This window comes from Salmo trutta, chromosome 1, assembly GCF_901001165.1.
Source record: "Salmo trutta chromosome 1, fSalTru1.1, whole genome shotgun sequence".
Classification (NCBI taxonomy): domain Eukaryota; kingdom Metazoa; phylum Chordata; class Actinopteri; order Salmoniformes; family Salmonidae; genus Salmo; species Salmo trutta.
The window spans coordinates 20,556,638-20,574,776 of record NC_042957.1 but is presented as its reverse complement, the minus strand read 5'-3'; the positions used below and the strand labels follow the sequence as shown (position 1 = coordinate 20,574,776).

Here is an 18,139-nt window from a genome sequence, read left to right as displayed (position 1 = left end):
GGTGACCACGGACACCCTTGTTTAACTCCTCTTCACAGTTCAAAACTATCTGAGAAGTAGCCGCTATTTACTATTTTACACATGGGTTTGCTATACATTTGAAGAAGAGACTCACCAAAATTAGAAAAAAATCCAGGCATTTATATATAACATTCATATATAAAAAGCCTTTTCAAAATCTTCTATGAATACCAGGCCTGGCTTCTTAGATGTTTCTTCTTCTATTTCTAGTAGTTGTCATATATTGTCTCCAATGTATCATTCATGTAAAAAACCTGTCTGATCAGGATGAATAAAACCTGGTATAACCTCTAATTCTGAGTGTTAGGCATTTCGCTACCTTGAACATTGTGAAAATTCTGTGCAACTTCCAGCGCACGTTTACTGTGAACATTGAGGCTGTACTCGCTTTTAAGTTAGTTTTAACAGTGGCCAAGTAGGCGACTGTGGCTATTTGATCATAATGTAGGCCTAACAGAGTGTTGCCTATCATCAAAAACAATGGCTAAATGCAAATGCATCCCATAACTTTTTAACATGGAAATAGCTGTTCTCATTCAGCTTAAAGTAGCAGCCAATGTGTGGTGTTCAATGTAGGCCTACATTCCATGAGACTTTTGAAAAAAACAAAACATGCAGAGCTTGACATTAACCTGTTTATCCACTTGTCTTTCAGACAAGGAGGTGACTGAAAATGTTGTGTTTGATGCAAGAAACCACTACAAAATAAAATGCATTATTCCCATACCATTATTACAGAGAATCAGACAAATTATGCTAACCTCGTCCCATTGGCTACTTAGCTTATTCAAGCCCGTCTCAAAATACAACACTGCCCCCTTTAAGAAAAAAAAGCTCTTTACCTGACTCACTTTTCAAAGATGTCTAGAAATGTACATGTTTTGTGCTCTTGTAGGAAGCAATCACTCCTCTATTACTGACTACAAATGATCTATAACTGGGCTAATAACTCACTAACTAGCAAAGGGTATGAGCTAAATCTGCACATGGCTACATGCAGCTCTCGCTTTGATCTTAAAACAAGTGCATCTACTCATGACTGCTCATGCTGTAAACACAGTCCAGTTCAATGTAAATGGCACAGATCCATATACAGTGGATTTAAAAACTCTACACACCCCTGTTAAAATGCCAGGTTTTTGTGATATAAAATAATGAGACAAAGATAAATCATGTCAGAACTTTTTCCACCTTTAATGTGACCTATAACGTGAACAATTCAATTGAAAAACAAACAAATCTTTGAGGGGGAAAAATAAAAAATAAAAACTCACAATAACCTGGTTGTATAAGTGTGCACACCCTTAAACTAATACTTTGTTGAAGCACCTTTTGATTTTATTACAACACTCAGTCTTTTTGTGTAGGAGTCTATTAGCATGGCACATCTTGATGTGGCAATATTTGCCCACTCTTCTTTGCAAAAGCGCTCCAAATCTGTCAGATTGCGAGGACATCTCCTGTGCACAGCCCTCTTCAGATCACCCCAGAGATGTTCAATTGGATTCAGGTCTGGGCTCTGGCTGGGCCATTCCAAAACGTTAATCTTCTTCTGGTGAAGCCATGCTTTCGTGGATTTGGATGTGTGCTTTGGGTCGTTGTCGTGCTGAAAGGTGAACTTCCTCTTCATCTTCAGCTTTCTAACGGACGCCTGAAGGTTTTGTGCCAAAATTGCCTGGTATTTGGAACTGTTCATAATTCCCTCCACCCTGACTAAGGCCCTGGTCCCAGATGACGAAAAACAGCCCCAAAGCATGATGCTGCCCCCACCATGCTTCACTGTGGTTATGGTGTTCTTTGGGTGATGTGCAGTGTTGTTTTTGCGCCAAACATACCTTTTGGAATTATGGCCAAAAAGTTCAACCTTGGTTTCATCAGACCTTAACACATTTTCCCACGTGCTTTTGGGGGACTTGATGTTTGTTTTTGCAAACTTCAGCCGGGCTTGGATGTTTTTCATTGTAAGAAAAGGCTTCCGTCTTGCCACCCTACCCCATAGCCCATTCATATGAAGAATACGGGAGATTGTTGTCACATGTAGCACACAGCCAGTACTTACCAGAAATTCCTGCAGTTCCTTTAATGTTGCTGTAGGCCTCTTGGAAGCCTCCCTGACCAGTTTTCTTCTCATCTTTTCATACATTTTGGAGGTACGTCCAGTTCTTGGTAATGTCTCTGTGGTGCCATATTTTCTCCACTTGATGATGACTGTCTTCAGTGTTCCATGGTATATGTAATGCTTTGGAAATTCTTTTGTACCCTTCTCCTGACTAATATCTTTCAACAATGAGATCCCTCTGATGCTTTGGAAGCTCTCTGCGGACCATGGCTTTTGCTCTGAGATGCAACTAAGAAAATCCTACTAGAACAGCTGAACTTTATTTGTGTTTAATCAGTCACTTTAAATGATGGCAGGTGTGTAATAACTTCTATTTAACATGAGTTTGAATGTGATTGGTTAATTCTGAACACAGCCACATCCCCAGTTATAAGAGGGTGTGCACACTTATGCAACCAGGTTATTGTAAGGTTTTTATTTTTCATTTTTCCCCCTCGAAGATTTCAGTTTGTTTTTCAATTGAATTGTTCACATTATAGGTCACATTAACAGTAGAAAGAGTTCTGACATGATTTATCTTTGCCTCATTCTTTTACATCACAAAAACCTGGCATTTTAACAGGGGTGTGTAGACTTTTTATATCCACTGTATGGCAATGGTCTATTTGCATATAGGCCTACTGCAGCTCTGAATTGTTTATGCCACACTGGTCTGTGTAGACGAGTATGGGCTGAGTAGTGCATGTCAATGCAATAGAATCCTACTCCGATGCGTTCTGCCTACAACAAAATCTTTTGCATAGTTCATTTGTTTCGGTATGTTGCTTTGAAAGTGGATAACATTGCGCTGATTCGATCACAATTGCCACAGTAACTAGAAGTGGTCACCAACCTTTTCTGAGTCAAGATCACCGAGTCAAAACGCAAGCCGAGATCTACCACTCAGATCTTTTTTAACATTATTAAAAACGTAAGCCTATGCAACATTAACTAATTCAAAACAGTACTGTTGCAATGAAGTTTGTGCAGTAAGCTATAGGCACAATACATTACCACCGCATATTGGCTTTGCTTGAATTGCCCTGCCAATGCATAGTTGTTCGGGCCTTTGAAAAAATGATATTACAACATTTGAGGTAGGGTATATGATCACACCAGTAATAGATCTTATGTTGTATTACTTATGAAGCACAGCTGAGTCAGCATACATTTAAATAATTTGCTTTTTATTTAATTTTATTGGGCTGATTGTGCCTGTATCTCAGCAGAGGGTGAGACCACCACCTCTCAACTTCCCTCCGCTCTCCCTTACCATATGATGGTGAAACTCGAGTCGCTAATTCATGCTACTCCTATGAACAGAGAAAGTTAAATATTCCTCCATATTAAAAAAGACCCAAGTCGCTAATAATAACAACAATGCAAGCTTAAAAGATACACTTTTCTACTTTCATTACTGCTGCAGTGCTTGTTGTAGTGCTGAGTGTAAAGAGGAAGAACGTGCATTTTATGGTTTTTAGCGTGATCGACCGGTTGGTGATCACTGCTCTAGAAAGTTGAGTGAAGTTCACTGCTCTAGAAAGTTGAGTGAAGTTCAATCTCGTGCTTTCTTTCTATGGCAGTGGCAGTTCTAGCTTGTATGGCTCCCTGGGCCAAAGCCCCCCCTTCAGCACCCCCGCCGCCGCAAAAAAACCCCGCCTTTCTGCATTAACTGTAATTTTTATTCAGACATTTGGAACACAAATAAATAATCATAACATTTATAACTATACAAATATATTCATAAAGACTCATATCAAAATGAAACAAATTGTAGTATATAAATACAAATAAAAAAGCAAATCGAATTATTACACTTACCCTATTGCTAACAAAAAACACACAAATAAAACTAAATTGCACAAATCCTATATCACACAAATAGAATAACACACTTATAAAGAAGAGAACCTGATTATTCCACTATTGCACTTCAAACAAGAAACACAAACTAAATTGCACAACTAATTGCATTACTAATTGCATTTGTACTGTACAAAGTTAGAGGTGTGCTATTTAATAGATTCCCCCGCTCCCCCACCTCTAATGGCAACCTATCCCCGCCCCCCTCCCCATCTCATACTTCTGAGTGGGAGACCTTCCCAGGTAGTAGCCTGCCTAGCTCACAAACTACAATCAGGGCGCCCACTCCAACAAGGTTAATTGACCCACAGTCCCACACGGTGACATGATATCATTGACATGACGTGCAAATGAGTGATAGAAAACCGATCACGCAAATTTTTTGTGTGGGGACCCTGTGCCGCCCTCGGCAAGATGCCACCCTGGGCGGCTGCCCATGTCGCTTATACCTAAATCCGCCACTGCTCTATGGGCTAATATTTCTCTGCGGCAGTCCCGGGCTACGGTCCCTAAAGGTTGGGGAAGGCACACAGGTCACATGACTTTCTGTGACATCTTGTGGTCAGGACATCAACTGTTGGACAGCTCAGAGAGAGACCCTGCATCGTTCCATAATTCTTTTCAATTTCTCTACCATAAACTTCATCCATATATCATGGGGAAGGCGGTCATCTTGAGTTGACAGCTGAGAACATAACCTCTTTTGCTTGGGTAGAGGAGAAAGCTAGAGAAATAACCAGTGGTTTATATATTTTTTATAGACTAATGTTCTGTGTAACAAATGGATGCGGCCAAACCGGTTTCACCAATGTTGCACCTCGTTAGGTAACTGCCTAAACCAATATCCCCCAGCAACTGTATTCATGTTTTCATGTGAATTGATATGACCTTTAACCTTAAGCCTGTTTTTTTTTTTTTTTTTTACCTTTCCCAGGACAACATCAACGTGGATGAGGCAGCTCGGTTCCTGGTGGAGAACATCCTGCTGAATGACAAGGGCCTGCCGTACGAGGAGAGCAACGGAGACCGCATCAAACTGGACCAGGAGACGATGGCTGCTGAGAGTAAGTCAGGCTGCTGCTAGCAGTGAGGACTTCTACTGCGTCCACCCTCCGGCTCGCACCCCAGCCCGCCTCACACAGAAGGCCTAGAGGTCAAAGACTGGGTCTCCGAGCCCCCACCCCCCACCGTAGCCCCATCTTCTGTCTCTACTATCACAACAGGGGCTGCTGTTCAGGGAGGGTGTGACCCTGAACCCAATATCTCACTCCAAGCTGTCGTTACCATGGACTTCCTAACTTCTAACCACCCCATGCGGAAGGGGTACTGTCCAGTGAGTGGGTCCCGGCAGACCCCAACCCACTGACTCTGGACCCTGCCAACCCCATCCCAACACCCACGTTTCCCCTCTCCCTGCCCCCAGACGTGATCTAGTGCCCTCCCTGATGCCCTGTGTTATCAGGCTCTGGTTGTGGAAGACAGAGGAGCACCCTGGTGGAGGTGACACACTAGATTTTAAGGTGTGAACAAAGGTGGGACTAAGGCTGTGCCATAACTAATACGTTTTTGTCTGTTTTTTATCATGATGATCTGTGTAATGTTTGAGTGTTCTAGACAATGCTAGTGACACACATGGACACAAAAATAAGTCTTGAAAGAAAAAAATAACATAGAAGGTACCATAGGATAGATCAGTTTTAATATTGCAGATAATTTGATAGAACCTGAAATCTAATCCCCTTTATTTTTACCCAACACTACCACCCCTCCCCAGATTGGAGTAAACTAACAGACAACAATACTTTATCTGCTCAACAATACTTTTACTGCTACTTACAGCTTTCACATGTACGGTGCATGTAGTTAACTAATTATACATATACTCCTAATTTCCTCTTTTTGCAATTGCTGGATTTTCACTTGCTGTCTTTGTGATAGATGTACTAAGAGGTGTATTTTTTAAAACATTGTGTTTGATCATGGATGTATAATTCCTTGTGAGGTACAAAAAGCATCAGACGGGGGAGTGAACCCTCCCTCTGCCCAAGAAGTTGAGTATCATAGGCAAGTGTCAATGCTTTTTTTTTAAGTGCTGGGTCTATCAAATGTATATGTGACAATATACATTGAATCTACTACAAGAACAAAAAATAAAGCATTTTAATTGCATGTTTTGTCATCTTGGCTTAATCCTTTATTAGTGACAATATTTAACAGAATGGAATTGAAAGTGTGTGTTAATGAAAACACTAGTAGGATGTGATCCTTCAAGGCTCAACATAGGAGGAACTGAATGTGATCAGAGAAATGGAAATTCACGTTATAAAATGTTTCGCAACATAATTCCCTGGTCTCGTGTGTGTGTGTGTGTGTGTGTGTGTGTGTGTGTGTGTGTGTGTCAGGCATGGCCATGCGGTGTCACTTAGGGGAGGCTGTGTGTGTGTGTGTGATAGTCATCAGACTGTTCTGCTCACCGCTGCAGCTCGTGCTCTCCCATGCTCCTATTATTACCAGAAAAGAAACCAACGTCACAAAGGCCTCCAGGACACAGACACACTCAGCAATGTCTACTACTGCCCATTCACTTTCTCACTACTGACTTCCGCTCATTTATACTGTAAAACAGTATGCATATGCAAATTGAGTACTGGTCTATCAGTGCCAGTTCAACAAAACTAAGCCACTGATTACTTTTATAAAATGGACACAAGTGGAATTTTATAAAGGCAAAATGTACAGTAGGCCTACTTGCTACTTCCCCCATATGCAGTAAAGCTGTTTTCACATTATGCCAAGTTGGCTAATACTTAAACACTTCAGCAGTGTCCCTTAATTTAGTAACAACAATAATGCTTTTAACTACCCAATGTAATGTATACAAAAGGAAATGTTGCTACATTCCCTTCTGTTGGGATTTGAATGCATCACTTTGGCTACTCAAATAGTCAAGGTTATCTTTATAGGATATGTTTAAAGTAGCCAATGAGCTATTTATTTAAGAAATAGCAACAGTCAACTTAATCTCATTAATGACAATACCCAGAAACAGACAAGGAAACAGTATTTATATTTTGACCAGTGGCATTACTTTAGTCAGCAGGAGCCAAGCATAAATGGAAAATTAGATTAGGCCTGCACACGAGTACAATAGGCCTATATAAATCTGATTCAAATACAGAATTTTAAAAAGCAATTTTATTTTAATGCACACTACTTTTCTTCTCAGTGTATCTAATTGTCTGTGTATGAAAAGTAAAATCCCCCATAAATGGTAAAGGGAAGAGTGGAAAGGGATATTGCTGAGTTTTACAAAAATGTAAACATGCATGAGGGCAGATGCAGGTCATTTGACAAGAAGGGGTAACTGCTCCCAATATGGCAACCGGAGTATGGACAAGTGGGTGTGTCGAAAGGAAAGTTGTGCGTGTGTTGAAAGGAAAGTAGTAGTGGGTGTGTTAAAAGCATTCTAGATGGTTTTGATTGAGTGATGTTTTATTTATTTTTTACCATACTGCAAGAGTTTGTCATCTGTTTTGAGACTAGAGACTAGAGGATGAGTCTGAGTACTGTTAGTTTTACACATAATTGTAAATGTTCAGTTATAAAACTGACAATATAATTTTTTAAATAAAAACTACCGATGAGGGGTTTACTGTTGCTTCATGCGTTGTATTCATGTGCTTACTGTGACTGTCAGACATACTGCTTATGGGCTACTACTAGGTAGCTACTTCCCTCACTGTTGCCGGACAGTAGTGCTTGTCAAGCGGGAGCGAAGGGCACTGTGTCCCGGTGTTGTTGTTGTCCTCCCAGTTTAGTAGTAGACTGTATACATGTACGTACTGTAGCAAGGTGAAAAATATAAACACAACATGCAACAATTTCAACGATTTTATACCTGTAGCCTAATCTGATTGACTGTTACCTTAGATCGAACGCATTCTAACAACAGATTTGTTGGTATTTTATTAGGATCCCCATAAGCTGTTGCAAAAGCAGCAGCTACTCTTCCTGGGGTCCACACAAAACATGAAACATAATACAGAATGACATAATACAGAACATCAATAGACAAGAACAGCTCAAGGACAAAACTACATGCTGCTGATGGCAATTGCGATATCAATTGTGATCATGGTCACAGTTCTAACTTCCAATTTCATTAACTAAACATGGCCATTAATAATTGCTTAATAACACAAGGCTACAAGAACAATAACCTGAAGTTCTAGGATTTTTATTAAATCAGTTTGCCAGCTCCAGTTAGGCTACACAAGTGGCACAAATTGATTTGCAATGACTCCAGTGATAGTCATTTCAACGTATTTATTGTATAAAATGGAAGACAACGGTAGTCTGCATACGCATATAAATTAATAGGATAATTGATTGCCAACAGATGTAAATGTATCATTGTCCACATTTAATGTCAGTTTCCTTGTGGACTTTTCCCCATAACAGAAGACTGCCAGGGAGTTCTACAACTTCTATTTTAAATTTCCACACGCGCAGCGCTCGAGGCCCAAGAACTAAGCATGCCTAAAACCCATGGCTTGATATAGTCTTCCATAAGCAAAGTCGATGTTGGAATGCAGTTTAAACCACCTCCGAGCGAATTTATGTAATGTGCTCTGGAGTGCCAAAATCGCTTTTCTGTGCTTTGTCACCGTTATTTCTTGATGCGCATCAGTTCTAGCGCATTAATATGTTTTATCGAAAAAGGGTTTGAAATAGGTTTCTCCATAATGACAATTTAAATAGCCTACCTACAACTTGGTAAAAGATTGTCACGACGTGTGCTCGTGCTTCTCTGTCTCCTTTCACTCACGAGACTAAGCTGCCTGCTGCAGCCCACAGTCTCAACACACACATCCGTCCGGGCCTCCCGCCCTCCCCACCACTCACTCACTCAGAAACAGGCTAACTCACTGCCTGATAGTCAGCAGCGGAAGGGCACAGTGAAATTTCCATGGCGGCCGGGAAACCTTCAACCCGCGACCAATGCATTTTTGCCAGCGAGATCGTTTTCAACGTCGTACAAGGTCGGAAATACAACGAACATGGCAACCCTGTCGTCACTAGTTACCACAGCCACAAAATCATAAACCCCGCCTATTTCAAAAATGTATATTCTTAAAATCAGATTAAGTCTAACCCTAACCTTCACCACACTGCTGATTTTTTTGTTAAAGCCAACTTTGACATTGTGGCTGTGGTAACTAGTGACAACCTAGGGACCAGGGAGGCTCCAGCCAAAGGTCTCCTTGATCTTCTGTGGCTGGGGCTTTGTCGCTAAGAAACATATCAAACTTTCTCCAGCTTCCCAGTCAAAAGAAACTGCTCTCTAAAGTCATGTAACGTTAACATTAGCTAGCCAGCTAACACTGTCACTTATTTTAGGTACTAGCTCAGGAGAGACAGCCGGAATGTCAAAAGCTCCACCAAAGAAAAAGGTGTAGTCCTCCAGCCGAGTCACATCACACAATGACAGACATCAAAAAGAGTGAGGGTGTGTTTGTAAATTCAGAGTGCTCAAAGTGTGCTCTGGGCATTTGTAAATTCAGAGCATTGTCAGCTTGTCTATTCATAAATTCAGAGCGTTTCGCTCTGGAAGTATTCAGAGCGCACACTGGACGCTCTGGCGGAGGAGTAGGGTTGATCTGAGCGTTCGGACCTCACAATGGCAGTCAAGCACCCAAGCTAACCGGCTAAAGTTGGCCAACTTGGTAGCTAATGCCAGACAAATGAGAGAACACCTCACTCTGACCGTTTTACTTGCTCTAGCTGAGCTGGTTGGGCTGTTTTCATGATATCTAGAGCATTGGTGACTGTAACTGTGCTGCTGGCAGTATTTTATCAAACGGGTGGCAACCCTAAGTCTAAATATTGCTGTTACATTGCACAACCGTCAATATGTCATAATTATGTACAATTTTGGCAAATTAATTACGGTCTTCACACAGTTCGCAAACGAGCCAGTTGGATATTCCCTGACTCTGCTTGCACTGAACGCAAGAGAAGTGACTCAATTTCCTTAGTTAATATTGCCTGCTAACATGAATTTCTTTAAACTAAATATGCAGGTTTAAAAAAAATATACTTCTATGTATTGATTTAAAAAAAAAAAGGCATTGATGTTTATGGTTAGGTACATTTGTGAAACGATTGTGCTTTTTTCGCGAATGCGCTTTTGTTAAATCATCACCCGTTTGGCGAAGTTGAAGTATGCTGTGATTTGATGATAAATTAACAGGCACTGCATTGATTATATGCAACACAGGACAAGCTAGTTAACCTAGTGATATCATCAACCATGTGTAGTTAACTAGTGATTATGTGAAGATTGATTGTTTTTTATAAGATAAGTTTAATAGAATAAGATGTCCACATTCACACACACATCTGACCACTCAGGGTTCAGATAACTGAGAATCATGTCCAGTGAGAGCTGACATAAACTATGTGGTCCTGAAAGAAAAGAGGTGAAAGAAAACAGGCCATAGCACTTCTATAATATGAATGACATCGCTGTATAAGCTAGCACAGGTAACTATAAAACAGCAAAGTGTAATAAGGGTCGTCTAAAGGAGACCAAAATGTGGAGTGTGAAGTGCTCATAATTTACTTTTAATGAAAACACTTTGCAAAATAACAAAACGACCAACAACAGTCCCATCAGGTACAAACAACGAAACGGAAAACAACCACCCACAAAACCCCATGAAAAAAAGGCTGCCTAAGTATGGCCTCCAATCAGAGACAATGAAAAACACCTGCCTCTGATTGGAAACCATACCCAGCCACAACATAGAAAATACAACATAGAACGACAATCTAGCCAACCCACATAGAAAACAGAAAACCCAAAATACATAGACTAAAACCCACCCCCCTGTCACACCCTGACCAATCTACTATGGACAAATGACCTCATTCTAAGGTCAGAACGTGACACAAGGGGTATACACTACAGCAGGCATAAGGCCTAGTCACATGGCAATAGACTAAACAACCTATTGAACTCAGGCAAATGCGCTCAAATAAACATTCATGTTGAAATGTAAACATAATATAATTGCAATGGGCATGCGTGATATATATAGAATAGAAAATAGCCTAGCATCATAAATGAGCAATGCTAATAAACGGCTAATCACTAACAGTCATGCTAAAATGCTCATGCATTCCAATGCAAAATGCTAACAATAGTGCTAACGCTAGCGGGAGCGCGAGCTAGCTAACAAGCTCAACACACGATAATTGTACACAATAAACCACAAAACTTAGCTCCACATAATGACACAGATCGCAAGGCACGCACGTTTAGATGCACGCACAATTAAACATCAGACATACAGGGACTCAATCCACAGGAGGAAGTTCAACAGGATGGGAAAACTGCGGAAGTGCTCATCAGCATGGGGAAAGCAGGTTTCTGACCACACAGCGTGCTGGGGTCATATACTAACTGAAACTGTAGTCCCGCAAATCAAGGCCACTGATAGGCTGAAGGAGATGTTGTGATAATTATTTGGTGTGACCTTGACCAGCAAGACACTAACAAAAGTGGGGGTCCTCTGAATGGGAGACTAAACTGTCCGACTAGAACTAACCTGAAGGGATGGCTAGAATAAGCTGACTGAAGCTGGCCGTTTTAACAGGCTATGCTATATAATTAGTCTGTCATTGTTTCATAGGCTACCTGCTGCTGAAATGTCTCTCTCTCGCTCCTCTGACAATGGCCCATTCGCACTGGCACACATGCAGATGATACACAGCACACACAGAGAGACACAGGGTATAGGCCTCATTCTGATTATGGGTGATATGTAGATGTTTAAGTGATTGATGATATATTTATAAAAGAAAACACAATATTAAAATTGCATTACTTTTCTAGGATTTTCATAACCATAAAAACCCTAATTTGACAATTTGGAACAGCGCATCCTGCGCATTCAGGCTTGCGCATTTTCAATCTGCGCATTCTCAAACTCAAACAGTCTACTGGTGCGCATAGACCAGATTCACAAACTAGTGGAAATTAAACTTGATTTAGGATTTGAATGCCCACTCTCCATTGCTATTCAATGCAGATCCTGCATTCATTCCCCATTGATCAACCTTTTTTTTGACGCTGTGTGTGAATCCGGGCCAGTGATAGGTCACTTTGTTTTATAGAGGAGCTGGTACACAGTTCCCCCAAAAATTGGAGGTGCCAGTACTGCTCTGGCACCTCCAAGTCAAGCACTGGTAGCCAGCAGATCCGACCCGCTTACTTACCCGCACTATGGTCAGACAGCATTCCTGTGTAGATTAAGACACAGAGGCTCGGAAACATATACCTCAATCCAGGGATAAGAAATGCGTTGTTCTCCGAATTGTCCCATTATCCAAACTGTTACACCTAGAAGATTTAATGACTGCTAGTTTTTAAGTAAACTGCTGTTTTTGTCCTCATACGAGCTAGTACTAGCCACAGCATCGATTATGGAATGGCACTTCGTGTTGAACAATAAACGAGTTGATTGGCTGACTGCCACTCCAAAATGGCTGCTTTGGCTTCTGCTACCTAGTAGTGATGTGGGGAAAAAATCAATACAGTTACGTATCGGGATATTATTTTTGACAGTGTATCGTTTTGACCATATCTCAATATTGTTTTTGCCTTAGTTGGCTGTACATGCACAAAAACTCCTTTTTCCTTCATAGCTTGTTCTCCTTCTTTTTAATTAGGGAGCCAATTTGTTTTTAGCACTTCTATTTCGATGACTGATCAAAACTAGTTTTCTCATGGCTCTCTCTTGTCACTCTGCAGCAGGCATATGGTGAGAAATATGTTTGGACCATTGAATCGCAATATAATCACAGTAATGAATCGCAGTACATATAGAATCGTGAGAATTGCAATACATATTGTATCGGTACCTAAGTATCGTGATCGTATCGTGAAGTTTCTGGCAATTCTCAGCCCTACTACATGGTATGAGGATGAACATGGTCCACCCACACAGACAGTGTGGTGAAGAAGACACAACAGCTCCTCTTCAACCTCAGGAGACTGAAGATATTTGGCTTGGCACCTAAAACCCTCACAAACTTTTACAGATTGAGAGCGTCCTGTCGGACTGTATCACAGCCTGGTATGGCAACTGCACCGCCGCAACAGCAGGGCTCTCCAGAAGGTGGTGCGGTCTGCCCTACACATCACCGTAGGCAAACTACCTGCCCTCCAGGACACCTACATGTCACAGGAAGGCCAAAAAGATAATCAAGGGCAACAACCACCCGAGCCACTGCCTGTTCACCCCGCTATCATCCAGAAGGCGAGGTTAGTACAGGTGCATCAAAGCTGGGACTGAGTGACTGAAAAACAGCTTCTATCTCAAGGCTATCAGACTGTTAAATAGCCACCAGTAGCATCTTAGAGGCTGCTGCCCTATATACATAGACTTGAAATCACTGGCCACTTTGATAATTGGAACACTAGTCACTTTAATAATGTTTACATATTTTGCACTACTTATCTCGTATATACTGTATTCTATTCTACTGTATTTTAGTCTATGCCGCTTTGACATTGCTCATCCAAATATTTATATATTCTTAATACCATTCCTTTACTTTAAATTTGTATGTTTTGTGTGTATTGTTGTGAAATTGTTAGATATTACTTGTTAGATATTACTGCACTGTTGGAGCTAGAAACACAAGCATTTCGCAACACCCGCAATAGCATCTGCTAAACATGTGTATGTGACCAATACAATTTTATTTTATTTGAAAAATACAATTTTCCGTAAAACTAGCAGCATTTCAACTGCTCGTGTAACAGTTAGGATATGAGGACAATTCGGAGTACAAGGCATTTTTCATCCCTTGATTGAGGAACGTTTGTCAATCAATCATCATGTCCCCTTCAGTTAATGTAGTGTGGGAGGGGCGACCGGGGCGGGGACTCCAACCACGCTTACTGCGTTACGTGATTCGTCACTTCCGTCTTCTTTGCGCTTAAGCCCTTGAAATTTGAACCTCTGCCAGAAGAAATGTAGTTAAAGTTGCATATTTTTTAGACACAACAAGTTTAGACAATTTTCAGCATCTTTCTCACTAGCTAGGTAGCTTTCTCTAAAATAACTGCTTCTTGTTATTTTGGACATGTAGCAAGCCTGCAAGCTGCCATTAGTTTTCTCTAGCTTCAGGGTTCGCTTTGCTCTCGATTTCCAAAACGCCCAACCACTGAATTCATGCACCAGCTGTACAGGGGGCAACTTGCCAGGGTTCTGCTTTGAAATCCCTGCCCATCGGCTCTTCCCATCCAAGCTACTGACTGTGTGGGGAAGGGGTCAGATTATTGTGTCAATACCACCACCAAGGAAAATGTACCAGTCTATATCAGAAGTAATATGCATAGCCTAAACAGTGCTGTGGGTAGAATTTCAGCAACTGTGAGGTCAGAGGAAAGCTATTCATCATCAGTTGAAGATAGGCCTATGCCCTGCTTCCACAAAGCACTGGAGGCCTATGCCAGCGAAGAGAGGAGTTACTTGAGCAGGATGGATAAATATAGGCATCCCTTTTCTTTCATCTTGGGTTTATGGATCCCACAGCATGGCTGGCCTGGCACTACACACACACACACACACACACACACACACACACACACACACACACACACACACACACACACACACACACACACACACACACACACACACACACACACACACACACACACACACACACACACACACCCTCCCCCCCGTTTATTGTTTCAAACCTAAATCATGCTATTTCTTTTACTGATTGTGATTTACTTCTTTGTCTTTCTGCCTCTCTTTGCTGCACGTATCAGCCAATGTAGGTGATGTAGGTTAAATCAAGTGTTATCAAGTGTTAATCAAATGCTGTGCTGCTGTTGCAGTACTGTTGATATTTAAACTAGGTACAGTGCCTTCAGAAAGTATTCACACCTATTGACCTTTTCCAAATTTGAATTGAAAATGGATTACATTTAGATTGTGTGTCACTGATCTACACACAATACCCAATAATGTCGAAGTGGAATTATGTTTTTAGACATTGTTACAAATGAATAAAAATGAAAAGCTGAAATGTCTTAAGTCAATAAGTATTAAACCCCTTTGCTATGGCAAGCCTAAATAACTTCAGGATTAAAAATGTGCCTAACAAGTCAGATAATAAGTTGCATGCCATGGACTAGCACTTTGTGCAATAATGGTGTTTAACATGATTTTTGAATGACCACCCCCTCTCTGTACCACACACAAAATTATCTGTAAGGTCCCTCAGTTGGGCAGTGAATTTCAAGCACAGATTCAACCACAAAAACCAGGGAGGTTTTCCAATACCTTGCATAGAAGGCCACCAATTGGTAGATGGGTAAAAAAAAGAAGCAGACATTGAATATCCCTTTTAGCATGGTGAAGTTATTAATTACACTTTGAATGGTGTATCAATACACCCAATCACTAGTGAAAAGAAGGAAGCCTGTAGAGTATGTATCCTGTTTGCAATAAAGCACTAAAGTAAGTTTTTAGTGGTAAAGAAATACACTTTTTGTCCTGAATACAAAACATTATGTTTGGGGCAAATCCAACACAACACATCCCTGAGTACCATCACTGATATTTTCCAGCATGGTGGTGGCTGCATCATGTTGTGGGTATTCTTGTCATCAGCAAGGACTAGAGAGATTTTTAGGATAAAAATAAAAAGAATAGAGCTAAGCACAGGCAAAGTCCTAGAGGAAAACCTGGTTCAGTCTGCTTTCCAACAGACACTGGGAGACAAATCCACCTTTCAGCAGAACAATAACCTAATACACAAGGCCAAATATACACTAGAATTAACTACCAAGTCAACATTGAATGTTCCTGAGTGGCTTAGTTGCAGTTTTGACTTAAATCGGCTTTAAAATTATGGCAAGACTTGATACCGGGCGCACGCAATCTCAGATCAACAGGCGCAACCAATGGATGGGGTGGGGGGGGTGTTGAACTTGACGACGACTTGCGGGTAGTGGGTTCCGAACGATGATGACAAAAAAATTATAAAATGTTTAAAAAAAATTGGGAATCATACCTCCACTCAAAAGAACACTTTGGAGAATGGAAAGACAAAGGGGCATGTGCTCTGCATGTGCCTAAGGGTATCCATCTATGGAAGGATTTCATAGACGCTGTAGGCCTGCAGTGCTTCTCATGTTTCTTTGGCTCTTGTCCACATCTGGTTACATCGTACACAATTAGGGTTCACATCCTTGTAAATGTTGGATAATCTTGCTTTGGTCCAGTGGATCCTATGAATGAGTTTGCATTGAATGAGACCATCTCGAGCTTAAATAGAAGAAGTATGTACCCTTTTGAGTGCCCCTTCCCATAGTTCATCAGATATTTCCTCACCCAGTTCCTCCTCCCATGAGGATTTAATATTGTTTAATGAGGTGGTTTCTAGTGAGCAAATTTGACTATAGATTATTGACACGGTGCCTTTCAGAGTAGGAAGTGGTATAAGAAATGTGTCAAACTGTGTTTCACCAGGAAGGGTCGGGAATCATGGATCTATGCTGTGGATGTAACTCCGAACTTGTAAGAACCTAAAGAAATTATGTCTGGGGATTCCGAATTTAGCTGGTAATTGTTCAAACGTACTAAATGTATTATTAATATAGAGATCTCTGAATCTTTTAATACCGAGACTAGACCATGTTGAGAAAGCACCATCAACCATAGATGGGGAAAGCTGAGTTTGAGGCTACCGGAGCCAAAGAAGAGGTTGTCTGAAACCCAAAGTGGTGCCTAAATTGATTCCAGATCTTCAATGTTGTTTTAACACATATATTTTTGGTGAAGGAGGAGTAAGGGCCTGTAACGGAGGACTGAGCGAGGGAAGATGATGATGCCGGTATAGACGAGGCGGCCTCCATCTCTAGCCAAATTGGGGGTGGGAATATCTCTCTGCTCTGTAACCAGTACTGAATGATCCTAAGGTTAGCGGCTCAATAATAGAATCTGAAATCTGGTAGAGCTAGTCCGCCGTCTGGTTTGGGCCTCTGCAAAAGCTGTTTTCATATCCTAGGGGGCTTTTTGTCCCATGTCCACATCCATTCTTTGAGGATCCAGAGGTAAAGGTTGAGCTGCCGCCGTCGCTGAAAGCGTTCACTTGAAAGCACCCTTCAGAGCACATACTCACCAAGATAAGGGTACTTCTTCAGGACATGGCCTTGGATGGTGCATGCATCAAACAGTCTGCATCCAACATAGAGGACACAGCATACTGTCAAAATAAAGGAAACACCACGATAAAGCGTTGGGCCACAACGAGCCGCCAGAACAGCTTCAACGTGCCTTGGCATAGATTCTACAAGAACTCTGTTGGAGGGATGCAACACCATTCTTCCATGAGAAATTCCATCATGATGGTGGTGGAAAATGCTGCTCAGGCGCCGCTCAAGAATCTCCCATAACTCTCACACACACGCACGCACGCACGCACGCACGCACGCACACACACACACACACACACACACACACACACACACACACACCCTTTAAATCCCCTATGCTCCTTTGAGACCCCTCTTTCAAAGTCACTAAGATCTCTTCTTCTAACCATGGTAGTGAAAATAATGGGCAACTGGGCATTTTTGTACTTGACTCTAAGCATGATAGGATGTTAATTGCTTAATTAACTCAGTAACCACACCTATGTGGAAGCACCTGCTTTCAATATACTTTGTATAACTCATTTACTCAAGTATTTCCTTTATTTAGGCAGTTACATGAGGATGCACAGTACTAGATATATCCAGGGCCAGGGCATTCAGTATCCCTCTCAACATACATACTGTATTGCCCTTTCAAAGTTTTGGTGATGTGATGGCTCAACACACTGCAAAGAGACTGCACAAGAACACAATGTTCTACTATACCATGGCTATGGCCCATGGATAATCTCAGTGGATTCTCCATTCACCAGGTGGACAGGACAGTGGAGTCGGGGAAATCGAGGGGGGGGGGGGGGGGCTAATTCCAGCACGTTGGAAGTGTCGACCCACTGTTCACCCGTCTTGGAATACCTGCTGGTCAAATGCTTACCCATCTACCTCCCGAGGCAGTTTTCAGCTGTTATCGT

General features: G+C 41.4%; 1 protein-coding gene across 1 annotated transcript in view; it reads left to right on the top strand.

Moving 5' to 3' along the window:
* Positions 1-6,161, top strand: part of LOC115179463 (ras-related protein Rab-32) — a 50,647-nt gene extending 44,486 nt beyond the window's left edge. The window contains exon 3 of the mRNA XM_029741042.1: positions 4,917-6,161. Within this exon, the coding sequence (XP_029596902.1) occupies positions 4,917-5,066 (150 nt within the window). The 3' untranslated portion in view covers positions 5,067-6,161. The remainder of the gene's footprint in view (positions 1-4,916) is intronic.
* The last annotated feature ends 11,978 nt before the right edge of the window (positions 6,162-18,139 follow it).